Source organism: Columba livia, chromosome 10 (assembly GCF_036013475.1).
Source record: "Columba livia isolate bColLiv1 breed racing homer chromosome 10, bColLiv1.pat.W.v2, whole genome shotgun sequence".
Lineage (NCBI taxonomy): Eukaryota > Metazoa > Chordata > Aves > Columbiformes > Columbidae > Columba > Columba livia.
Window position 1 is genome coordinate 12,131,337 of NC_088611.1, and position 27,345 is coordinate 12,158,681.

The 27,345-nt window shown below is 41.9% G+C and overlaps 1 protein-coding gene and 1 long non-coding RNA gene across 3 annotated transcripts in view; one reads left to right on the top strand and one right to left on the bottom strand.

The window, feature by feature from the left end:
- The window catches only part of LOC135580457 (uncharacterized), a 204,438-nt gene extending 185,670 nt beyond the window's left edge, over positions 1-18,768 (bottom strand). Inside the window, exons 1-2 of one of the 2 annotated variants that reach the window (XR_010475090.1) lie at positions 18,646-18,766; positions 11,104-11,179 (exon numbers count right to left, since the gene is read on the bottom strand). This is a non-coding gene — a long non-coding RNA (uncharacterized LOC135580457). Of the gene's footprint in view, positions 1-11,103; positions 11,180-18,645 lie in introns of both variants that reach the window. The other variant, XR_010475089.1, reaches the window with a different exon arrangement.
- A 56-nt stretch (positions 18,769-18,824) lies between these two features.
- The window catches only part of PDZRN3 (PDZ domain containing ring finger 3), a 140,779-nt gene continuing 132,258 nt past the window's right edge, over positions 18,825-27,345 (top strand). Inside the window, exons 1-3 of the mRNA XM_065075354.1 lie at positions 18,825-19,793; positions 25,942-26,028; positions 27,164-27,271. Of these exons, the coding sequence (XP_064931426.1) occupies positions 19,077-19,793; positions 25,942-26,028; positions 27,164-27,271 (912 nt within the window). The 5' untranslated portion in view covers positions 18,825-19,076. The remainder of the gene's footprint in view (positions 19,794-25,941; positions 26,029-27,163; positions 27,272-27,345) is intronic.

The window sequence follows — 27,345 nt, forward strand, 5'->3', positions numbered from 1 at the left end:
TTATGGCTAAAATATATTTTATTCTAATGCATTTGCCTCCTTAGGCTTGCTTACAAGTGTAGGTACATATGAATGAATGAGGTGACATCCCACCTTCCCGCTCACAAATGTCGCTGGGGAAAAAAATGGAGGATTTTGTAAACTCGTCTGGCACTTCCAGATGTCAAGCAGCCCTGTCTGAGCACATATGGATCAACTCTCCCATGCACCTGCAGCGAGTGCAGTGCCCCTGGGACTGCCAGGCTGTGATGTACGCATGGGTAAATGGATACGGATGGATTTATCGAGCATGTGCAAATCGTCTCCATAGCACACCGTATATCATAAGTCTAACATTTACAGAAGCATCAGTTCTGGTCTGTATTCACTACCAAAATGAGCCACACACATTTCTGGGATTCTGCATCCGCTCCTGGGGTGCAAGCTAGTCAGGTCAGGGAGACGGCGGGTGAAGTTTTGGGATGACATTTATCACAGAGAAGTTAAAGACATGCTGCTGGCAGCACTGAGTGTATTCAGAGCATCCTGGTGGCAACCAAATTTGCTTTAAAAGCAGTTGTATAAACACAGCTACATGAGGAACAGATAGTATAATATCTGCCATAAAGAGAGACTGATGTCAGGTGGAATGGTACTGTAGGCTGATATTTATTCTTCATTAAGCAGCGTTTCTGATAAGCTGAAGCCTTCATCCCATCCCAAAACAAGTTATGTGTGCATTCTTTGAGGTTGCACACCTTTCCAGGATCCTAGAGGTGAACTAATAAATCTTACAAATGGTTATATGCCTTTAATGACACTTTTTGAAGGGAAGCTGAACATAAATTGTAGTTCATCTTGATGGATGGGTTAGAAGCAAGGCATGCAAGAGATAACTAGCAAAAACACAAGTATTAGACGTTTCCATTACCATTAAACATGCCACCCTGCCCTTGAAAGCTGATTAACATCAACATCTCAGAAAAAATCTCCAGCAGGACTGCAGCCCACGGCAACTGCAGAAGGCTGTGAGTCCTCTGAGCACGTTCTTTAATCTTTGGTTATGATGTGAGTTCCATTAACATTTTAGAGGGCTCCAAAACTAGAAGAACTACTTTCTTCTCTCCCACTCCCCATCAGCAAAGAGGACATAGACTTGGATTTAACACATCTGAAAACAATTACATATTTATTTATGTCCCAATTATAAATGCAGTTTGCCACCATGGAACACAAGATCCATCTGTGCAGCGCACACTGGTCACTCTGCCCACACTCTGGGCAGAACCTGCCCATCCACCCTTTGAATTCTGTGATTCTAAGGAGACTCTGCACTTGGAGTGATGCTGGTTCAGCACAGTGTGAAGTAAAGAGTGTACTTATAATCCAGTTACTGATTCTGAAGAAGTCTGAATCATCTCCTTTTAGATGTTAAATCCAAGCAAGCTTAATCATACTGGCAACATAGGAAAGTTTAAATTGCTACTGAATAGAAAGAATCCTTTGCTGAGCACAGGATAACTTAATCTATTAAATATCTGGAATATTTCAGCACAGCTACTTTTACATTTAAAATTCCTCATCTGGGGCACACACTGCAGTGTGCTGTCCCTACATGCCGGAGCATGGCTGTGGCATCAGGCTCCTGCTCCTCCTCACCAGGGTTGCTGGGACACCGCTGCATCTCCTACATGCTGCAACACCCAGGGGGTTCCAGGCAGAGCCAGGGCTGGTGCTGGAGGGGTCCAGTGGTGCGGACATGGGACCAGACCCCCGGCGTGGGGAGGCAGGTGGAAGCGCTGGCCAGCCATGGCCTGGCTGCCGTTTCAGGAGGAAAACCATCTGGATTTCACAGTTCAGGCCTAGGGCAGGCATTCCAGGGCAGCCAGGCTCCCACCGACTTCCACTTTGTTTTCTTTAAAACAGACCGAGTTGCTGTCAGCTTCCATACGACTTTCTCGCGCTTTAATTTACGTCCCATGCAAACTCCGCAAACATTTTCCACTGGAATAAGCCAAGGCCAGAGTTTTTCCCCTGCAGCATTTGGGGAAAACTAATGAAGATACGCAAAGAGGACTGGATTATATCTAATCTGAACTTTTTTATCTTCTGACTTAAAAAAAAAATATATATATATATATTTCAATTTTCAGGTTTTGTTTAGGCTAAAACTATTGTTACCAAGCAACAAAGAAGGATAAAATTTGAAGCTTTTTGAGATTACTGCTACATTTTTGAATCTCAGTTAGGCGTATGGTATTAGATTTTCCTCAAGAGGAAATTAGCAGAACATATATACTCAGTAGTTCATTGGTAAATTAAAGACAAGCATGCAAACTATCCTACCTCTATAGTTTAGCACATAACAATGTCCACATACATTTCACTTTCTGATATGAGGAAGGTTCTGTAAGAATTTAGTAAGTCACTACTGCAGATCAATTCCATTCAGAGCCTTACTACTTTTTAAAGGAATGTCCTTAAATATCCCCATAATTCTAGCTTTTCTCTAGCATTAATAGCTGGGGAAATAGGTGACAGCTTTCTGTTATTTGGGTGCTCACCACAGTATGACATGCATATTTGTCTCAGATTAATAAAGAAAAATAAGCCATGAAAATATTTCAATGCAGTAAAGTCACATAGCCAACATAAAATGTTGTAAACTTCCACACATTTTTTGATGTTCTTTGCAAGCCTACAATCTACCTCAGTATTTACCTATTGCATGGGGTTTTCAAAGGGAAAATTTCTGAGCATAATTAAAATGACTAAATGATACAGTGAAAAAACACACAAATTTGGGACACATAATTCATTTTTCATGACATTGAAGAATCCCACAAAATCTTTTTAAAACAAGTTTGTGCACCCAAAAGCTTTGTGTTCATTCTAACTAAATCAGTTCATCAAATAATAGATGAAAAATTACTTTGCCTTAAAAGATTTTGCCACTCCAAACAAATAAGCTATTTGGACAGTGATAGAACATTCAACTCAATTATAAGCAACTTCCTACCATACCACAAACAGTTCAGGAAGGAATACATGCGTATTTACACAAAGCTTGTGTATGACCACTAGACAAGAGAACCAGAATACACGTGGCTTCTAAGCATTCCACAAATCACGGGATATCTCCAGGAGCGCACTCAGAAGCCGCAATTAAGAAGACTGTTACCTTTGATAAATGACAAAACATTTGTTTCCTTTGGCAAAAGAAGGACCTGAACTGCATTACAAACACCTAAATACAGCTGGTGCACTCGTTAGCAACCACAAACAGGTCCCGTTGAAAATTATTTCTCAGAAAAGTTGTAAGAAGAAGTTTCTTCTAAATTACTTAAGAGATATCTATCAGGGCTTGCTATCCAGTTCTATGAAAAAAATGGGGTTTGAGTCCAAATCAAAATACTCTGCATTTGTCACATAAAAGTCTTATTTGACTAGTATTAAGAACAATACATATTGTGTGAGGTCCTGCCCTGCTTAGGCATTTTACCAAAAGCCCCAGGATTCCGCATGAGCAGTATGGCTCCTTTGGTCTTCGGTGGCAACCATCACAGAGGACTAACCACATGCAGACTTCCGCTCTGATTCTGTGTACTGTAAACCGTTCTAACTTACTTTTTTTTATCCTTCTACCTGCCTCCTGCTTTTCAGTTCACGCAAATACATCAGCAAGCACAACCCACATCAAACTAATGCTATTATTTCCTGGCAACCGTATTTTTTTTCCATTAAAAAATCAGTCACACCATTCCTTTTCCTTAGGGCAAGTCTAGCCAATTAATTATTAACTAACTAAATAGCTTAACCAGTTAGAGGAACTCTGACCCATCGCCAGTCATCGTTCGGCTTCCAATGTATTTACGGTTAGCAAGAAGCGAGAAGATGCAGCCACCTGCAGGGGCACGTGGTCCCGCACAGCCCGTTCCCAAAGAGCTGGCAGAGGCTGTGCCGCAGGACACCCAGCCCTAGTCCTCACCAGACCGCAGGACCTGCAGCGTTGTGCAGCCTGCTCCACACCACCCTGCAGGTGTTTCCAGGTGGGAGCCTGCTTGGAGTAGTGGGGACTCCTCAATCACTTTTGGAGAAGTCCTGGCACTGAAACCTTTCAGGTGTTGTGGCAGCTGCAGAGATGACAGCAAAGCTGGGCTGCTGTAGGCAAGGACAGCAGAGCTATATAGAATAGCATAGAATCATTTTGGTTGGAAGAGACCCTCAGGGTCATTGAGTGCAACCATAACCTAAGCCTAGCACTAAACCATGGCCCTAAGAACGTTGTCTAAACACCTTCTAAACCCCTCCAGGGATGGTGACTCCACCACTTCCCTGGGCAGCCTGTTTCAATGCCTGACAACCCTTTCAGTGAATAATTTTTTCCTAATATCCAATCTAAACCTCCCCTGGTGCAACTTGAGGCCATTTCCTCTTGTCCTATCACTTGCTACTTGAGAGAAGAGACCAACACCCTCCATGCTACAACCTCCTTTCAGGTAGTTGTAGACAGCAATAAAATCTCACCTCAGCCTCCTTTTCTCCAGGCTGAACAGCCCCAGTTCCCTCAGCCGCTCCCCATCAGACTTGTGCTCCAGGCGCCTCACCAGCTTCATTGCCCTCCTCTGCACTCAATGTCCTTCTTATTATGGGGGGCCCAAAACTGAACACAGGATCCAAGGTGGGGCCTCACCAGTGCTGAGTACAGTGGCACAATCACTTCTCTAGTCCTGCTGGCCACTCTATTCCTGATACAAGGCAGGATGTTGCTGGCCTTTTTGGCCACCTGGGCACACTGCTGTGGTCCTTCACACAGATGAGTCAGACCTCTGCGGATTTTGCAAGATGCCTGCTGATGCTGGGATAGAAACCTATTCTGAGCAAGGAAGACCTTGTTGTTTACACAAGGATGCCAAACAGCTCCTTAAGGGAGGATCTAAATGTAAATTTGTTTATGTGAAATGTGAAAACTCCCTGTGAACTCACATAGTTGCCATCGCCCTGTGGCAGTACAGAACAGTTTGTCTTCTTATTTTGCCATCCCAATGTCATCTGCAACCTGGATCTTCTCCTCAGCTCTATGTTCACAATGAATAAATTAAAAAGTCAAAACATGCAAACAACAAACTAAACTGGACTAAATCAACTTTGAACAAGAAATGCACAGTGACCGCTGCAGAATGCATTGTGCTTCTTACAGCCCAGGGACACTGAAATATTGTCAGCAGCACAAAAAGGTTCTTCTTTCCTTAGCTTGTGCACAGCAGGAGGCAAATGAACTTTGACGTCTCATTTCGGTTCATCACAGAACAAAGACAACAGAGATGCTTCATGTGCCGGCACAGGTTATTCATGCAACAACTACTTAGTCTAGCGAGGACAAGGGCATCCCTCTCTATGAACCCTAAGTCTGGTTTATATAAAGTCTGAAGTTTTCTTTCATAAGACTGCTGTTTCCAGAGACTAGTTTATTCTTGCTAGGATTAAGTAGAGAGCAAGAATAACATGCTGCAGTGGATGTGGCAGCCAATTAAAGTAAAGCCGATCATGGCCTGATACTGATAATAGAGATTCCACAGAATATTTTTCAGATTCCCAGACAATAAATCTCAGAAGTAACATCTGGAATATTGTTTCAGTCCAATAGTATCTCTCAAACGTATACAATGATGAAGAGGTAGTAGAGGTTCCTCCTCAGAAACAGCTAGCAGACATTTGGATACTCAATAACATCCGTGTATTTATGCCTATATGACTCAGTCCTAATGTAAGCCAAAGTTCACGTAATACTCCTCAGAATACCCATAAACACAATAACTTCTGACAGTACAAAGTAACAGCAGAGGAAATACAGTGAAAGAGGGTCAAGAGCAGCAGGAGCTTTCACTAACACCAGTAAGAGTAGCAAGAGTTTTCATTTCCGAAATCTTTGTCAAGAGACAACAAAATTTCCTTTGTGTATATCTTCATCATTTAAAAAACTCATGAATCCTAAAAATTATATAGCAAGAACATATAATCATATTTATATGCACTTCCACCAAAAACTTGCGATAAGCACCAAGGCATCAGATTTCCCTTTCCCCCCACACCTCAGAACTGTTGAGAATGAGCTGGAAAATAGTTCGCTAATTATCTGAAGGGAAACCTGGTAATTTTGGTGGTAGATGATTGCTTGAGCACAGTTATCTGATGTTGAGCACTGATGTATCCAGACCTTTGGAAATCATGAATGAATCTCTACTGTGTACGCATAGAGCCACTCCTATTGCACAGTGTGATGTTGTACTAATACATATTTGACTAGAAATCCAGCACAGAGCTTAATAATATAAGTCTAATGTAGAATTTACTGGTGGCAAAACTGTTCCTTATAGGCGATATATTGAAGACAGGGAATATTGCAATGACTTCAGCTCTCATGGTTCAAATGTTTCATGAAAAGTGGCTATTGAGCAGATACCAGAGTGCTGAATGCTCTGTCCATGGATGACTTTATCTGTGTAGACCAAATCTAAGTGACATTTTTGCATGAAGTATTCTAGCAGGAAGAGCTCATTATATCTGACAAGAGACAGTTCCTTTCAATGTTGCAATAAGATATTGAGATCTATCTGGTACATTTTTATGACATCCACTAGCTCTACAAAAATGGTTCAAAATGATTTCTACCAATTGTATTCACAGAGAAATGGATTTGAAGAGCCTGCAATACTTTCCAGAAGTGTTTGTCCTCAAAAGACAAGCGTAGCAAATTGCACCATGGGTTTTGCCCACTCTGCTAAAGCAACTATGCATTACCAAGATTTTTATCAGGCTAATTAGAGGCCTAATTCCACATAATTATTGTGCTTCCCAAAGTCACAAGTTTCAAATGAACAGGTGATGAGCTTCCTGACTGCAATGCTACAATTCAGGATTAGACCTATAACGAAACAATCAACATTAAACAAAGAGCCCAAAACCTGTGCTTACTAGGTCTTGTCGCTCTTTCTTTGTATCATGTTTTTCAAAACAACTTACAGGGAAGAAAAGAGAAAAGACCTGTTGGTGAATGCTAACTGTTTCATGAGACAGATAACATTTGCATGACCATACAGCCGTATAGCTTAAATTCCTCATACTGTAGACAGCTGGCATAGATCTCTTCTTCACTACACAGGTGTACTGAAAAATATTTCAGGTAATCTGTTTAAATGTTATGTAGAATATTAAGAGCCTGATCCAAAGCCTATTGATGCCAGTAGAAAACAGAAGTGTCATACGCTACGTATTTTGAGTAGTCTGAATTGTAGTTCTAAAAGTACCTTATTTCCTCTGGAGAAGCCACAGACAACCCCAAAAGACCCTAAGAAGCCAAATCCTTAGGAAGAACTCTGCAGGAGCAATTTTTTTTATTTTCTTCCAAAAAATCAGAGTGGTTATTTATTCATATGTGGAAACACAACCTCCCCACTATGTTTAATGTCACCAAAATGCTAAATGCTCATGGGAGAGATATTAGATTGATGCTAAGAAACAGCTGGAAAAGACCAGGGGAAACATTGCACAAGATCTGCAAGCACTTGGTGGAATATTTAGTTGGCATTTTTCTGTATTGTTTGTGAGCATTCTATGTTATTTCTGAAGGCACGCTGGGAAAATGTTATGGGAAAACAACAGTCAAGTAGTAGAGTCATATGAATAAAATCAACAACAAATAACAATAAAAGAAGATCATTCATCCTCCAGATAAATCAATGCTAAAGAAGAAATACACTGTGTGTAACACTATTTCTTGCTAGGAAAGCACAAGGCGAAGCAGTTTGTTATTTCTATGATCAGATCTCTTCATTACCCCCCAGGTCACGAGCTTCCAGCAGCAGATGAGAAAGGAATCAATGTTTCCACACATTTCAAGAACTCTGCTGGTCTCTACCTTCCTCCCTCTTGGCCTACCATTAACTTAATTCAGCTTTTGTGAATTTTCAAGAAGGCATGCACTGTTTTAACAAAAACGGCTTACATTCTGCTGTGTAGAACTGCGTGCCATTTAAGCAATTTATATTTATGAGAGTTGAAGTTCTCTGTTCAGATCTTATCACTCGAGATGCACTTCTTCACAGTTATTTTAAGTAGGATTATACACCCCTCACCCCTTGTTTTGCCCCACGTGGGACAGTCTTTCCAAACAAAGAGGAGAAGCAGCTTCTGTTCACAGCACCTGTCTCCACCCCTCTCCACTATTTTAAAGTTTTCTCCATAAGTTCATGACTTTTAAAGGTATGTAGACCATACCTTGCAGCCTCCTCTGCTCTACTTTTTTCCAGGTCACTTTGATGTTGTCCTCCTGTGCAGAAACCCCAGTGTTTGGGAACAGACAGCGTCTTTGTCCTCATGACAGACTTGACTCCAGAGACCAAGAACTTCTGCAAAATGCCACCAACAGTGTGCAGACACAGTTCGAGCATTAACATTTTCCAGCCAAGGCCCCAGAAGGGTGTATATTCCAGTAAGAAGCCAACCCCTTGAGCAATATTAAAGGTCTGCCAAGAACAGCCAAGTAAAACCAGATGCCGTGGGTTGGGAAGATACAGAATGGTAGTCATACTAGTAGGCAGTGTGAGATGAGAAAATAAGGAGAAGACAAGGAAATTACTGGAGAAATTATAGAAGAAACAAAAGAAGAGCAACAGGGAGAGACCTGAGAAGGCGGTATGAAAAAAGCATATGACAAGCAGGCTATATAGGAAAGTAAAGGAAGGCAGATGTCAGTGCAAAAAGGAGAAAAATGGGGTTTAGATATATATGCCCAAATTGCTGCTGGCTGCAATACCGTTGCCTACATCACAGGTGGTTTAGCAGTTGGGATCTGTTAGGTGAGAATGAATGATGTCCAAATGTTTGGAAAAATATGAAAGTATGAATCACAGTATTTGACTATATTAAAAAAATAAACCTATGACCTTACTGTTATTACCTGCAGATTTACCCTTACTTTTGCCATTAGCATGAATAGCAACATACTATTTCAATCTGTTTGTCTTCAGTAAATTCCTGATAATTGCATATGTGCTAAATTTACACCATAGAGGTCAATACTTTACGCTTGTATGATAACTGAGGCTAATACTAAGGGAATGGCAAATGTGCAACTTAAACAAATTTCAGTAACATGAAAGAGCTTCACATGCCTCCTGAAATAACTCCTAACACCAGTTCAGTACACTAACCTTTGCCTTTAGAGTAGCTATAATCAAATAAATCATTTAACTCCACCATCAAGGCTGTTACCTTTGGCTTTTTCCATTACTTTCTATGTTATTATTCAAGGACTTAAATCAGTCACTAGAGCCTACTTCATCAAGCTTCAATAATGTATAAAACAACTATTTATACCATGATTTTTTCATTATTTGTCACCATTCAGCCCAGTTTTCTTTACAAACATTACTGAATTTGCCTTTACTTTGGTGAGGGGAAAAGTCAATTTCCACAGTGGCTACTGCAAAAAGTATTGGAAGGCATAATGCTATTGCAGAATAAAAACCACATATTTAGGTAATGCCTGCCTTCAGAACAAAATAAATCATACTTCGGAGACTGGGCTACAGGGACGGATTTTGGAGCCTGAGTTACTTGGGGCTGTGGCCGTACACATCGACCCTGACTGCACATAGCCAGAAACACAGTGCAGAGCAACCAGCGTCATATAAACATGTCTGGGGGAGACACAACCAGTCTGCTCTTCCAACAATGGCTCTTAGCTACGGTTCTGATGATCAAACAACAGACTGGGTAGGAAAAGCACCTCCCACCCCCAATATACAGCTGTTGAAGTGGCAAATTTTTGAATATGCAGGATGCTGGGTGCAGACACAGCCATAGCTCACAGACTGTAAAAAGGTTTTGCATTGGTCTTAAGGTGAAGCCTCCCTGAGTTCATGGTACAAGTTCCTTTTACAAAGAAAAGGTATTTTAACTGGAGTATGGAAAAATCTTGTTATTATCTTTATAAATGCTGTCTAATGGAAAATGAACTAGCAGAACACAAAGAGTAGGTATGGGAACAATCTCATCACGTCCTCATTGTTACAAAGCAATGTACAAACATACAGCTTAAGCCATTATATTGAAAACAATCATCTTCCTAAAATAGCCTGCAGCAGCAAACAGCTACAGAAAGGGATTTGTTACCAATCATATAACACTCTGTACTAGTTACTAGCCAGATCTTCTCCTGATATTTAGCAGGATTCTCTGCTTTGCAGTCTGGGAGAAAGCCTTGATCCTAAATGAACTGCTAAGCTTTCAGCCTCCAACTTTAGCTACATGGTGAAAAACATGAGCTGCAGTAAAAAACGGAGAAGAGAAGCAATACCTGTGGAACTGCTGTTCAGGCCATTTTCAAAGTTTTATTCCCACTGCAACATCAATGGAAATTCTCACAGAGAGGAATAAAACTGGAGCAATTCCAATTAATTCTGGAGCTAGCCATGTCAACACATTCTTTTGAAAAATAGGGATATGGCATGAAAAGGATTGCTGCTCCCCTCACAGCTCTTTTCCTGGAGAAAGGCTTGGTCCAAAGGAGCCACAGAATGGACCTGGGAGACTGGTATGTTCAGCTCAGCTCTGTTTCTGACGTGTGTCTGGCCAGGCTGTCAATAGCTCTTAGTTACGTTACCCTACTTCAGTCCCTGTGTCTCTACTCCTTTGTGTGTACAGTAGGTTAACAAAATATGTGGGACATTAGCTAGTAAAAAACCAAAATGAAACAAAAAACAAGTGAGAAAGAGTGACCTTAAATAGTGGAGTCTGTGACCTCGTGGATGTCCTTAAAACCATTTAACCCGGACACGAATACAGATCTCCGAGGACACAAACATCACAGCTTCCACGTGGGACCAGCTTTGTTCTCCATAGGACTCTCCTCCCTCCCAGAGGATATCAGCTGCTCCCAATGGAGCCTCTATTGGTTTCCTTCTCTTTTCTGTATGACACCCCCAGCATTTCCCAGGACAGAAATCTCCATCTCCCTTGTTATCAAAGTTGCCAATCCTACTCACAGACATAAGCTCTGGAGATGGAAAACTACCTGTATGTTGAATGTGGAGCTCAGACCTTGTTTCAAATGTGACTTACTTGGGTATCCCCAGCGCTCCTCTGCTCCAAACCATCCCCTCTTCTCTGAAATCTTCAGCCTCATTAGCAACTCCTCCTGAAAACCCAAGTGAATAAGTAACAGTCTCATTCATGTTCTTGGTGACTCGTCCTTTATATTATTAGATTGGAAAACTTCAGACCTTCAGACTATTTTTATATTAATGTATTTTAAAATGGTCCTTGTTTTGCTTTTAAATAAAATATAGCATTAGCTGTATTATTATCATTACTCTGCTAACACATTACTTTGATAACACATTTTCCTTGCATTTTTATGTGGCATTCTGATCAACAAAATGTTTTCTTTTTCAAAAGTAGTTATTTCAGAAATAAAAAATAAGTATCTATTTCAATACCACTTTATGAAAAAATTTGTACAGAAAATTTAAATTTTGCATTTAGAAATTGTAAATCAACTGTGGAGAATACTACCTCGTAGTGACCTGTTTCTAACTTTTTGCAATGACAACAAATTTGACATTTCAAGGAGTTTTCAGAAAACTCTGCTTTTATTTTTTCCAGTCAGATCTAGTATTTATATTAAAAACTATTTTGCCAAGAGGCTCACATTCACATATAAATGTAGCAGAGACTGCCAAAATAGTACTTTTCTTCATTTTGGAACCTTTGTCAGAGTTCAGAAAAGATCTCAGAAACACCAACTATACTTTTAAACTAATGTCCTGAAATTTCATTAACATTCTAGACATTAATTAATATTGCAAAACGACAAAGAAAAAAAAAGGAGCCAGAAGCTGCCTAGATCAAGACACTTGTAAGACAAAAATAAGGCTAACACTGAAACAGTTATGAGAGCTACACAAAATATTTTTCATTAGAGCAAGATATCTATGACCATTAATATTTAACAAGGTAATCTGGACTGCTCTGGCGCAGCATCTGGTGCAATAGGACTGCACTCAAGCTCTGTGGTGTTCGGAGCACAAACACAGACTTTAAAAGCTCCTGACACCCCACATCATTGCACAGTCAGAAAGTTCCATAAACCAGCTATAGTGGAGGGGCCTTGGGGTCTCTGTACCTACTCAGCCATGACTCCCAAAGGACTCTGCTCATGCAAAGAGGAAGAGTCTTCATACCTTCAAATGTCGTGTTTTGTTTTGGTTGGTTGGTTGTTTTTTTTAAGAGAAAAAGCCCTACAACCTCCTCATGTTGAAGGGGAAAAAAAAAAGTAACTTCTCTCTCTTAACAGCAAAGCCAGGTTTGTTTAACAGCTGGGATGGACCTTCTTTCTTATGCTAAATTGAGTAATGCTCTCCAGAACACACACACACACTTCCCATCGCTTGCACCATTTTGAATTAAGAATAAATATTGATGCATATTAATGAGAAAAACAATGGCTTGACCTAGTGTAACCTTCTTAACATATGACTTATTAATCCACTGACTCTTCTAATTCTATGGAGACTGAATTCTTAAGATCTTTGATCATTAATATTCATCAAAACTGGCATCAAGAGGTTTCCGCACTCACTTAACAGTTCCCTGATTCTAGCACTTCCCTGGCAAGATTGTCACTGACTTAAGATCCCCGAAGTATAAACATTAGGTTTTCAGGATGAGATCTCTGGCTGTGTGCACATACCAGGTTTTCTGATGTGGGAAGTCCCCTGCAGACATCCTTAGCTTCTATCACACACAGAACCTGTGATCTTTCAAGCTCATTATTTCTCAAAAATGTCACTGCGATGCTATTGCACATCCCTGTTTAGGCTGGGATAAATAGTTGCAATACAGCAAGCAGAACACCAATGTAAAATCCTCCCATATTAAATCTTTTAACACTTCAAGTATGTAACATTTTTGAGCTCTTGTTCAGCTCCCAGAGCTGAAGGAAGAGCACACATACTAAAGACCAGTTCTCAGCCTTTCCCATCAAGTCCAGACCACAGCAAGACATTTGCAACCTGCACACCCAGTTTGATGTTTATCCTAGCCTGATCATACAAAGTTTATTTTTTAAAAGATTAAACTTATTTTTATTACAATATTTTAAATCATGTATATTATTACTAATTTTCTAAAATTTCTAAAATTCTAAAAACACAACTTTTTTCAAGTGGCACGTTCCACACACTCACCTGTTTGCTTCTTTTCACCAAGCAAATTTTGTCATGTCTCTGCTTTAACTTGACAAAAGCCTCTTACACCTCTCTACCCATGGCTTTATTTTATCCCAACAAGAACTAAGGAAATAAGTCTTTGAAATCTCTGCTTACTATTTATAAGTACTGGAACCACCTTCTTAAAAATTGCTGGTTTAAATCAATATAAACACCACAGAAAATCCAAGAGCACTGAAATGAAAAAGCTTCCTTAAGCCACCATCATTTTCCAAAATACCTTCACTATCAAAAAAGAAAGGAAAGAGGGGAGTGAGGAGGCAAAAGCTCAATTAGGATCAAATTAAAGGTCATCAAGCCCAGAATCCTGTCTCTAAGAGCAATCAGCTGGGGCTGCTCATCTTGCACAGATAATGGCATGGTCTGTTTGCAGAGATTCTCTCCCGGCTTCTGGCAATCAGTAATTTAGAAACTTCTAGAGACAGAGGTCGGTAGCAGCAGCTGGACTTATCATCCAAAGATGTTCTGTGCCCTCCATGTACCCATAGATAGCTGTGGTCTCTACAACACCCTTACCATAACTTTTTCAACTAAGTTGTATGTTTCAAAAGGGATTTTTTCCTTCGTTTCTAAAATGTAAGTGGTGCTGTAAATACATAAGCAGGGCAACTGTTTACCTAAGAAATAGTGGATGATCAGGAAAGCCTGCTTGTCAAATACACCTTGTGCAAGTATTAGGAACTGTTTATTTTGGAAATGGTACAAAAGCATCTTGAGATAAAGCAGTGTCACTGATGTGGGAAAAATTGAACGTTTCACATTATTCATAACTGTCCTGCAAGTGTGAAAAGTGAATTAACTTCCATGTCTGTTCTCAAAACCAGGAATATTTTGTACATTTTAAGATAAAATATTTAGACTTAAAGACTTGTGGAAATGCTTGTATGTGAACACAGAGTCACAGACAAATACAGCTTCACCTATTTTTTATGGGGCCAGGCCGTCAATTAAAGGCAATCCAAAGGCTCTCAGATTTGACAGCTAAATACAATCCCAAACACACCTACCCATGCAAAATGCCCCATGTATGAGTACAATCTGACAGGTCTGCAACATCCTTGTGCATGGGAAATGGGGAAAGGATGCTCAGCAATCAGTGTTCACTGAGCACTACCTAGTCACTGAGACAAAGACTGACCTCCACTACTACTGAATTCGTGGTACAAACTCCCACAGAATGTGCCTTTAAATTATGGCTTGCATTTTATGTCCCACCCATTACCATTGAGCTAATTACAGTCTGGCTTTAAACATTATCATTACTTATAGCGTGTAAGATGTGTGAAAGGGAATTAGGCATATGTAATGTCAGTTCTCTCTCTCTAAATTCTTTAAATAAGGGAGGAAAAGACAAAGAAATTATATAGTAGAGAATGTGGTGTCTACATCATAATTTGATACGTACTGCACATTTTTGAATTGCTGAGGAAATTCAAGGATGCAGCACTTGTGGCCATAGGTCTGGATACCAAAAGCTTTCTGGGATGTGGCCTCCACTGACACTTGGACTCCTTGTGTAGTTTCAGGCAAGCCGTGGTCAGGTCTGGACCTCAGTCTTGTACTCAAATCACAGACTTACTCATAAAAACCAACTGCTTACCAAAACTGGCTCCAATATCAAATGAAGAACAGCTCAGGAAAAGCAGAATTCAATTTCTAGCACTCAGCTAAAGACTTACTGAATGACAATGGGCACTTCTACTATCCAGCATAGCATTAAGCCCTGTCTTAAAACATGGCTAATCCTCCCTTACCACAAAGAGGATTGTTCAAAATAAAATGTATGATAAATAACTTAAAGACTCTCAATATTTTAGTGGTAAATTAATGTAACTATTCAGACAAAGAGCTGACTGATAAAGTCTCCTAAAAAGCCTCAGAAATAAGGGCATTATTTTATATTTATCTCTATCCATATTAATATAGGACTGTGTATTTATAGACAAAATTCTTGTGGACCTTGCCTCTCATTTATTCATAACCATTATGTGGTCCACATTCAGCAGCTCGTCTGTGTATCTATTAATGCAAACTTATATTTCTACCAGCAGTAAAAATAAAGGAGTGAAACCAGTTTATTAGAATTTTAATGACAGCAGCTACACAGATACATAAAGAAGAACATCTAAAACATACATAGTATGAGAAAGGTCATAAAATGTCATAGAACACAGAATCTCTGAAATTTGTAACTGCACAGTGTTTCAGTGCTTGGCAATGAACAGAATGTTGAGCAGATCTTGACATTTTAGATACATTTTAAATATACTGCACATATTCTAAAAACATTAAATGCATTTTAAATATGCCCAGGACCACTGTGAGCTTCAGTTTCCAAAAGGCTCTAACTCATGAACTAAGTGCATGAGGAAGACCATGTTACATCAGACATGTCCTATTAACCTTAGGGGTTTTGTCAGAATCAAATAAGGCAGGACAATGACACAGATGATCGCCATGGAGAGAGATTCAATGCCTTCTCTGTGTCACCTAATTGTTTCTGCTTTTCTAAAGGCAAACTGATGTAAAAATAAAAAATCCAGTTTCTTGCAAAGATCTCATAATCAAGTGTAAACCAATGCTAACCTTTGTGAACATAAGGCAAACAAAGATGAACAGGTACTACCAATCGAATTGCATTTGATTTTCTGTGACACTGCAATCTGCACAGCAGCAGGAAAACAAAACAAACCAAAACCAAAACAAGCCCAACAAAAACAAACAAACAAACAAACAAACCCACCTGAATGAAACCTACTGCAAAAACCTTTGGTTTACAGACAGACTTTGAGAGCTGGCATTGCCTCTGTGTTTCTGTGCCACAACTCAAAGCACAAACTGGCATACCCTAATCCTTCTTATGGCAGGATAGCAAAGTCAAATGACAGAGCCTTAATGGTTCGGTAATGGTCCCACCCCAGCACACCACCTCTGATGATGAAAGAACCGACTAAATAAAAATGACCTTCCTTAGCCACGGCAATGTAATTTCAGCTCTGGTGGCAATATACTGGAAACCAAACCTCTTTCTTTTCAGTTTCAAACCTCAGCCTTTGAAATTAACATTAAAGACTCATGTTGAGAGGTTGCTTTTTAAACATTATTTTTAAGGGAAAGTGTCTCCTGTAGGGAAAGCTCCATTTGTGCCTTCTGCCATGGATAACGGCAGCAGGAGAGGGGAACTTCAGCGCCCTGCCAGCACTCCAAACTGCAGTCTAAATGCAAGACTGCAGTGGCCTTTGCAAGTTTTAATTCATGAATAAAGTATCTATTCCTACATAAATGTCACATTTAAGTATATCACTGAACTCAACACACCATCTGCCCAGCCATGACTCCAAATGAAAATGTTTCAAGTTCTTGCCCATATTTTCCATCCAAATATTTGTATAGTTTCAAATAGCCTAAGGAACCTGGTACTGACATCATTCTCGTTGAAATCAACGAAAGCTCTGCCTCTGGCTTCAACAGGAATGGCCTCAAGCATCCCGCAGCAACAACTTTGAAATACTAAACCAAAACTGCTACAGTTATTGTTGAAGGAAGTAATGTATTTCTATTTCTATTTACAACCACCCTGAATGCCTGAGGCACTTTATTAACTCATGTAAAGAAGGTCATAAGACAGTGGTCACATGGCGCACTAATTTAGAGCAATTATCTTAAAACAGCCTATTCAGAAATGGTTAGATTGATGGATTTCCCCATCAGACCAGCAGCTACCGAAATGAACACCAACCCTCAAATCTCTCATTCGTACTTTGTGCATCCCCAGACCACATAATCTGAAATTTTATTTCAGATAAAACACCCATGGGAAAGAATGGACACCATGATTGGTAACAGCTACCCGAGCTTTTGTGACAAAATGCAGAACGGTGTGACACGTACTGATGGGACAGACAAACCATGGAGAATCAGCAGCATGTGCGGCTGCTGGACCAGGTGGCTGGAGGGAGGAAAGAGATGCAGCATTGCAGCAAGGGGAGTGTTAAGGAAGCCCGATGAGAAGAGGAATCCTGAGGAGGCAGAGATGAGAAAGAAAAGGAAGAGGAAGAAGGCAGTGAAGCACAAGAAGAAAGTATAGGTATCACTACTATAGATCAAACAGAATAATCAGAAAGTCAGTAATATACATGTATTAGTAAAATTTTATCATTATGGCCGCGGACTGTGCATCACCTTCAGATGGAGTTAATAGAAAATCTACATGCACAGTCCTATACTACACCATTTATTCATTTATTTTAAAAGGAACAAATCTGTAAACAATTCCTTATCTAGGAATATAACCTCAAATATGAGATGCACACTTTCTTTAGTAGGGTTATGTATACAGCCAAAAGCAACCTTAAGCCTTATGGAACATTAGAATGAAATGAGCACTACAGATGGAATTCATCTTTGAAAAGTGAAAACCCTTAATACTAAAAACTACTTGCCTGAGACTGAATTAGGACATATTTGTGTAACCACTAGTCTGTTACCTTCTAAAGGTCACTAACAGACAAACAATCATCCCAGACATTCAGAAAATCATGTTACCATGATATAATAGGCATATACTAAAGGTCATTTGAAACTTAAGTTTCTAGTTGGGCTTCTACTCAGCCATAAAGCAAAACACATTAAAAGAACAATTGAGCTGGTATGTGGCTTTACTGCATGTGAGAATTCTGCTCCACCATCCACAATGAACAAAGCTTGTTCTCTTTTATTGCTTTTTTCAGTACTTGAATATCTGCCTTGTAAGAGAAATTGGTTTTGCCTAATGCTATGTCTGGTACTTCAGGTGTGGTCTGGCTAGCTTTTTATAGCATATTCTGGAGAGCTTTTAAATCATCTCCAGGCAGAAACAGATATCAAGAGCGGTAACCTCTTCTGATTTCCCTCACTCCCATCAAGTGGCATCAATGGAACACATCAGCCTATGCAAACACAGAAAAAACGTACCCTTTTCCATCAGGATATGAGCAGCACTGGGGGACTGTTCCGTTTGCACTTTTTCTCATTGACAGTGTAAGGATGTCTCACCAAAGAACTGAACGGTCTGTCTAATTTCTAAGCCACCCACCAAGGACCTGGCCCCAGAGGGCAGCTCCACGCAGCGCCCCTTCCAAAAGTCCGGAGGTTGTCCCTGTCCCCGGCCAACACTCATCTTCAAGCAAACCGTCCCGTCTGGCACCAACTGCCCCTCAAACGTGACGAGTTTCTACTCCTTCTTCCTCACCTTCTCTTACCTCCCACACCTGCCCTCCTCCTCCCGGCCCCTCATGCCCCCCGCATCCCTCCCGTCCCCCACCCTCGCCCAGGCCTCCCCCGCCCGGGAGCGCTCCCCTCCGCCTCGATCCCCGCGGGCACATCCCCCAGTTACCTGTCACCGCACGGGGGTGGTGTAAGGGGGGGACAGGCTGGAGCCCACCCCTTCCCCCTCTCCCCGAAACAAAGGCACCCTTGTCCCCTTGTCCCTCGCGGGGGGACCCCCCGGGGCGTCCCAGGTGGGCGGGGCCGGGGCGGGGCGGGCAGCGCGCGGCGCTCTGCGCACGCGGCAGCGGCGGGAGAGCGGCCCGCGGCGGCGGCGCGTGCGGAGGGCCGGGGAGCGCGCTGCCCGGGAGCAGCGGGGACAGAGCGGGGACAGAGCGGAGGCGGCACTGCGGGCCGAGCTGCTGCCCGGACGGCGGGGGCAGCTGGCCGATACTTATTTATTATTATTTTTTGCCTGCCCCGTCCCGTCTCCGCACTTTGATTACTTTGTTTGGGGTTTTTTTTTTCTTTTTCTCTTGTTTTTGGCAAAGCGGAAGGAGGATGGGGTTCGAGCTGGATCGCTTCAGCGGGGAGGTGGATCCCGACTTCAAATGCAATCTGTGCAACAAAGTTTTGGAGGACCCGTTGACCACCCCCTGCGGCCACGTCTTCTGCGCCGGCTGCGTGCTGCCCTGGGTGGTGCAGCAGGGCAGCTGCCCCGTCAACTGCCAGCGCATCTCCACCAAGGAGCTGAACCACGTCCTGCCCCTCAAGAGCCTCATCCTCAAGCTGGACATCAAATGCGACAACCACGCGCGGGGCTGCGAGGCGGTGGTGCCGCTGCAACACCTGGGCGAACACACCGAGACCTGCGACTTCTCCCCGGCCAAGTGCCGCAACCGGGGCTGCCGCCAAGTGCTCAACCTCCGCGACGTGGAGTCGCACATGCGGGAGCGCTGCGAGGCGCGGCCCGCCGGCCTGTGCGAGCAGGGCTGCGGCTTGATGCTCACCCACGGCGAGCGGCGCGCCGGCGGGCACGGGTGTCTGCGCGCCCTGCGCGCCCACGGAGCCGCTCTGCAGGCGCGGGCGGCGGCGCTGGAGAAGGCGCTGAAGAAGGAGGCGCTGCGAGCCGGCAAGCGGGAGCAGTCGCTGCTGTCGCGGCTGGCAGCGGCGCAGCTGGAGCTGCAGGTGACGGCGCTGCGATACCAGAAGCGTTTCACGCAGTACAGCGCCCGCCTCGACGCCCTGGCCCGCGCCCGCGCAGCATCCCCCGGCAAGGTAAGGGGCGGCGGGGGGAAGCCTGGCGGCGACGCGCCCGCTCGGGAGAAGTGTCCCCACTCGCGGGGAGAGCGCCGGGGTGGTCCTGTCCCCAGCCGCCCCTCAGCAGCTGTGTCGGGCCGCGGGAAGGGCTCGGAGGGGCGGCTGAGCCGCTCGGGAGACAAGAGACACGTTCCCGCGTGTGTCTCCGCGGGTTTGGGAGGAAGGGGGGCCCTGTGTGGGGGTTTCTGGCCGGCCGGCTGCTCTGTGTGTGTGTGCCGGGGGGCGGCCGCTGGCTGCCAGCGGGGCTTGTCCTGAGGAGCCGGTCGGTCCAGCCCCTAGAACCCTGAAACATCTGAGCTTTGGCTTTTAATACCCATAATGTACCGATTTCCACATAGGTATTTTCTGTATGACCATCATTGGTATCTGGACCCCATATGGCAACTTACGCATTGAATACCAAAGTCGCTGTATTATTACTTCTTTTCTTGGTTCTCTCCCCAAAGAAACCTCTAAACAGCAAAACTGGAATTTCCAGGGCTGGAAATGGTATTAAACCAGCAGAAATCAACTCCCAGGAGTAACACAAAGCAGAGTGAATTGGAAGAGGCTGTTGTGACCCAATGCTTTCCAGACCCTTAGCTCACCTAGCATCCCAGAATATGGCTTCTTACAAAATGCTGTCTTTAGGATTAACTATTACGCAACTCGGACACCCTGCCAGCTCTTCCATGATCTGAAGCCATCATCTCTGTAACAGCCATGAACAAATACAAGACCTCTGCTGCGTACTTGCATTTTTTGCCAGAGTCACACAGGGTTCTTGAAAAGCTCAATTTAGGAGGAGAAAAATTAACTTGACTTCAGCCCTTCAGAATTAGACCATTTATAAAATGACCAGAATCAAAAGCCAGAGTTACAACAATCCCTAAGTTTTAATTGGAATGAGGCTCCCCAGTGAGAGGAGTCCTAGAAGCCAATTATCTTTAAAATGAAGACATTCATAGTCTTCCCTCTGACCTGGAATGTGCTACCACGGACACAGCAATATTAAACCGTTCACAACTGTCAAACATCTGTATTCACACCTTTGGTAATGTTGAGGTTCAGAAACCTGAGTAAAGGAAACAAAAGTTGATGTTAGAGTCCCTCCTTTCTTCTTTTTGGGAAATCCAGGGCAAAACAACCCACCGTGTTCATGTTTTAGCTAACTCAAAACAGAAAGAGTGTTTTAATACTGAATGTACTGTTTTAACTTCTGGCAATACTGGTTGTGATGCTGGTTAAAATCTTAGTAAAACTTAAACGAGGAGCTTCCCATTCATGTCAAATTCAGGACAGTTCTCTGCTGTCTCCTGTTCCTGCAGCCCCTGTGCTTTGCCATGGCATGCTGCAGAGGACAGGAGAACCCCCTGCACAGTCCTGCTGTCAGAAATCATCTCACTGCAGCTCTACCTCCTTGTCCCTGATCTGATCCAAACAGCACACCTTTTTTCTCACACTGCCCCTCCTTAATTTCTTTGTGGCTAGCGTTGATAATGTTTGGTTTGCATTATTTAGCTCTGTATAGTGAGCTATTAGCATGAAAGGTGCTGCTTCAAGTAGTTGTAAATGTGCATTGTACATAGTTACCAGCATTACTTTTTATCAAATGTATGGATACAGCTGGCCAAGACGACTGTGCTCGTTTTCAGCCGAATTACAAAAGACTGTTATACAGTTTTCTGAAGCAGTGCCTACTCTGAAGAAAGCTGGAAGGTGTCATGTCACCACAGACTTGTGGTCTAGCGGTCAATCAATTACATGTCTTTCACAACATTTTGGGCAGCTTTCCAATACTAACAGCTTTAGTCTGCCCAGCTCCCAAAGAAGTACAATCAAGAAACTTGCATCTTTGTGCACTGGAGAGTTTGTTAAAAGACCCATGGTAATCACCTAGTGCAGGGGATGCTTTACCAATTTTGGGCTGTGGCACGCTTCCAAGTTTTTGCTCTGGGGTTATTTGCTCAGAGACGCTAGCGCAGGCTGTGCAGCGCGCGGTGCAGATTGTAACACTCAGCAGAGCACGCACACTTGTCTAAGGATTAGGTCCCTCAACACGTGATAATGTAGAATAACTTATTTCCATTTCAGACGTAATTGCTTATTCAAAGCATGCAGTGCCATTGCTATCATTATTTAATTATGATCTTTAGTCATAATAAATTTTGTTACAAGATGTAATTGTTCAGTCTGCATTAAAACAGAAGTAGCCCTAGAACTAACAAACTGGGTTCATATGTTAGATGCGGTGGTTGCAAAACTTACTGCAGGATGTTCTGGCTCCTCTGCAGATTAAAAAAAGGGTCTTCTGACATCTCTGCCTAATGATTGCTTGTTGCTACAGATGTAGAACCAATCTAGAATAAATCAGATGACATATGCTTTAGTCAAAACAGAAGAAATACCCACTTACTGTTCTGTTTAAATGCTTAGTTAGACGGGAAATATGATATTGAGGAACATTAGGCCATTCATGAAAGACCCAAATTCATGGTCTTTTGGTTGGGGCAAACTTTTTCAGGAACTTTGGAGACCCAGATCCAGGTTTGACTTAGCATAGACTTCCTTCATGATACTTTGTGTTCTTTGATCTCCCATATCTGAAGTGAGTTTTATAACATTACCATAACTATGTTGAGAGAAGGCATACATAAATTTATATATGTTATACACATGGTCACCTGTAAATATCTCACAGTTAGAAGTCCCTTAAACAGATAGATGTGCCTTAAGTGATTCCAGTTGTTTTCCATGTGTATTCTTTCCCGTCCTCTGTTTACTGAGGAATCTTCCTGTGTATTTACTGGATGCCTGATCTGTGCCTATTCCGAAAGGCAAGTTTGAAGGTTTATTCGGAGTGGCTATTTATTCCATGATGGGAGAGGTGAGGCTTATTGTGGGTGCGTTTGAGGAGGGAGTGGTAGGGAAGGTGGTGTGTCTTATTCAAAATTAGTATTTCCTTTGATCAGACAATCAATCCTGAAACATCAAAGTCCAAATAATCAAGAAAAACCTCATACTGTTCAAACAATGCTTAATCCTTGCTGAAACATACCACTGTTCACACCTATTGATAAGCTGATCTGGTCGTTCCTTTATGTACACAGCTGTCAAAGTCCTTTGGGAAGAAATGAGTAAGGGAGAATCAGAAGCAATTCATGGTACTGGCAGCAGCCAGCGGTGGAAGCCCTTCTGCTCTCCTGACCACCAAAAGCAGGGACAGACTCCCAGTAAATGTATAAGACATACAGGAACCGGTTTATGATCTGGTATTTAGGACCTCTGATTTAATACCCCTGTGGAGGTGGTAACACAAGTTCTAATTGTATAAAACACAGATGGAGTCCCTTGAAGCAAGATGGTATTTTTTTCTCAGGCTGTCCCCAAGCAAGATCCACCAGGCTGGTCCTGGCAGCCCCTTTACAAGTAAACAAGGAGCTGAAGTGCTTCCAGTAACGAAGATGGACCTTAGCCACAGCACTACCAAAGACATCAGAGTCTTCCAATAACTAAAGGGAAAGACAGCCTATTAGCTCCACATTACTCAGCTGGGAAGTACAGTAATTTCAAGAATTATGTTTAAGAGTTCTGTTCAGCTGTGGGAATACAACACGCCAGTAACCATCAGGTCCGCCGAAGCAGATGACGGGGCAGGGATGGATGCTGGCCACCACATTTCCACAGTTACCTCACCGTTTAATGATTCTTTTGCTAGAACGTGAGACTTGTTAGAGGGGGAAAGAAACACAGAGCCCTGGAAAAATCATTTGCACCGTGACTTCCTTATGAAGCAAAGAAGGTTGTTAAAGAAATTGTTAAGTCTTGAGATGTGAATCTGCGAAAGTAACCAAGTGTTAAAGCCAAGGCGCTGCTGTCTGCCTGGTGCCGGAGCAGTTCAGCAGAGATGGTGGGTTTGCCCTATGTGGTGATGTGCAAGTTGTGCTCTGTAACACATCTCTGCTTCCCCAGAGAAGATGGAGACGAGTATAGAAATCCATCAGAACTGTCTGCAAAATTGGGAAAGTTTCTGGAAACCCCCCCTGGATGTTTTTCAGGAATATCTAAAAAAAACCCTGCAGTAGGGTTTTTGTTTTGGTTTTGGTTGGTTGGTTTGGGTTTGTTTGTTTGTTTGGGTTTTTTGTGTGTTTGTTTGTTTTCTTTCCCCACAACTCTGACTCATTCAAACCCACTTGCTTTAATACTCATTCTGCTGTGTATAAAAGCATCAAATCATACCCACGTAAGGAGGCTTTAATGAAAACATTCAACTTTAATTACTAAAAGTGTCTTGAGAGCAACATCGTAATTGTTTCTTGATTGTTCTAATTGATTTTCCTTCTTAAAAAGGCATAATAGTGGAAGTAAACAGTGTCACGTGCATGTCCTTGTCTTTCAAATCCTGAGTTATCAGTCCCTGAAAGTGATCTCAAAGGACTGTAAATTTGTTCCTTGAAATCCTGTCTGAGGTCTGGGTCTGAAGACTTGCAGGGAAATACCCTTTACTTCAGTTTCCAGTCCTGTTCTGGGGACCTGATTCTCCCTGATGCTGAGCGTAGCAAATTCAAATAAAATCAGTCAGAGTTTTTTTCATATTTCTCTGTGTCAGGTCCAAGTCTATTTATTATTTGACCTGCAGGAAACATAATGATCGCAAACCAATACAAAAATAGTAAACCAAATCTTCAGGTGGAGGATGTTGGCGCAGGTCCCCTGTGGTGGAGCTCCGAGCGTGTGGCCAGTGGAGCTCTGCCAGTATACACTGGCAGGGGACTGGGCTTTGTTATCGTCCCCAAATCTGTAAGAGTAACTCAGTAATCCAGGATTACTTTGACATTTTTTATGAGTTTAATAGACATTAATATTTGATTGACGACTTCAAATTGACATGTTAGCAGAAAAATGCACAAACTAAAAACATCTGTGTGAAATTACAGTGTAACTGTTGTAATTTTTGTCATTAATTGGTTATGAAAACCAGACGTGTAAGATAACTTCCTCAAACTTTTTTGTGTTCCTAACTTTTTCACCCATTGGATAAAGCAAAGAAAAAGATCTTGGAGGTAGCAAGGTTCATGTATATCTGTAGATCTACAATGTACTGTTCCTATTCTGATTTCGGAAAAAAGAATTGTTATTCAAATGGCCTTTTGTAGTGTTCTGCTGTTGCCTGTTGTAGTTTTGTAGTTGTGTGCTGTAAATAACAGCCACTTGACTGAGATTGAAGTAAGTACATTGTGAGGATTTATTTGTCTTTCACAGTCCATGCACTTCTGTCTTAACGAAAGTTGATAGGCCTAAGTATGAGTTTGTATCTGTAGTTAGGAAGAAGCTGGGGTAACAGGACAGGATAACAGATCATGTTCACGCAGTCCTCCAGATACTACAGGTCCCTCCAGTCTATCTTGGTTGTACATTTTTTGTCCAATCAGATAACTGCTCACTGCAGGTATTACTATTTTAGGGAATTAATATAATGATTTTCAATGACGGAAGATTTCTGGTTTGCTAGTGTTAAAATTTTAAAGAAAAAAAATACTCATGGCAGGAGCTGTGCGTAGCAGTTGGCATCCTAGGCCTTTGGCAAAATTTGTAGCAGTTTTGTTTAAAGCTATTTTATAAAACTCACCAGATAGTTTCTGTTGTATTACACTTAATGTTTGATACCATCTAAAACAATGTCATGTAGCTAGCACTAGAGAGAAGCCACATTAAAATGCGGCCTCAAGATTCAGTCACCCTCAAGCACTGGAAAAGTCAAGAATTTGAATACGGGAAACATGGAGTATTTTATATAACGCGTCATGTATGACTAGGTCAAGTAGTTGCAGGAACCAGTATTACATATAAATACCTTCAGTTGCTGCTAAGTGTCTCAGTGTAGATCTCAATAAAAAATACACATAAATCTTAGAGGGCGGGTTTCATGGAGCAGCACTGCTGGGGAGCGGCGGGGCAACTGGAGTGTGGAAGCTGTTGGCTTCCAAAGTTGTTCTAAACATTCTTCTCTGAGCTACAGGGGGGGAAAAAAGTAAGAAGTCGACCCTACAAACCTGGATAGAAATATTATCTATCCTACCTATCAGTGCTCACAAATGTTTTGAACATGTTTATCTGTTCTTTGTAGGGTGAAGAAACTAAAGCACTGACTCTTGTCCTTCATCGTGACTCTGGCTCTCTTGGATTTAATATTATTGGTGGCCGACCATGCATGGTATGTTAATTGTTAAAATATGTTTGCCCTTTCCAGTTGGGAAAAGCATTTAGGTCAACACTTAGAGGAAAAATGCTGACAAGCATTTGCTTCTCTTGGGATTCTTTCAGAGCAAGTCTTAGTCAGATTTGTATCAGATGGCTATTAACCACACTGTCTTTTCTCTCACAACGTGTTTATTCTTCCACACCTTCACAGCTAGTGATGATAACATTGGTGCAGTGTCACTCCCAAAATGGTGAAATGCCTGGTCTCTCTTTCTCAGACCATCCTGCTTTGAAGATGTTGCAGGAGTTCAGTGCCCACAGCTTTAGGCCCTTTACAGTTCATTGAGAAAACGTTATTTACTCTCCTTTCCAGCCCTCTGTGCAGGTGAAGGGATGTGACTTAAACAACCTACTTCTGAATTCTCTGATTTCAGCAGATGTTTCCTGCACCATATACTCACTAATGTATTTTTTCTGGGTGCCTGTTGGCCAGAGCTGCTACATATGACTTTAATTAGATCAAGGAGTGGATTATAACTTGTCCTAGTAATTTAGAAAGTATTCGGAACTACTTCTTGGCTGATCAGAAATCTGACATTAATCATGATTTATTCGTAGTAAATTCACTTGAAAGTTATTCTTTCTTTATAGTCAGAGTTTTTCAATTTTCTGAGACATTGTTCTGCACTGGTAGGAGCTGGTGACACTATACACAGGAATATGAAAATACCTTATTAGGTATAAGTTGTTTTTCTTTGTTTTATCTTTAAGCCTCCAGAGAAAGAGCTGTGCAACTGAAAATAAAAATGCACTGTTGTCTTATGTTTGATGTGCAAGCAGACTGCTGTCTCACTGGATTTTACACTAAGAATAATTGTAATGACAATTACTACTGAGCTGGCCTAAGTCAGAGGAAGATTATTATCATGCAATTAATGTACATAATGGAAGCCCATTCCTGGTTGTTTAATCTTTCAAAATGGGAGTATCAGGTGTTCTCATTAGCACAAAGTAATTCCATATCAAGACATCAATAAGAATATTTCTTTCAAATTACATGCACTGTTGTCACATGGACAAGTTTTAGCCGAAGGGAAATCAGAGTTAGTTCAAGACACAATAACATATTTTTCTTTTCATCCTTAAAGGACAATCAAGATGGCTCATCTAGTGAAGGAATTTTTGTATCGAAAATAGTTGACACAGGGCCTGCTGCTAAGGAAGGAGGGCTACAAATTCATGACAGGATTATTGAGGTATGTGAATACACAAGCCCGTCTCTTTTAATAGTGCGAGTTCCATCTCAGGTCTTCAAATGGCATGATGTTTA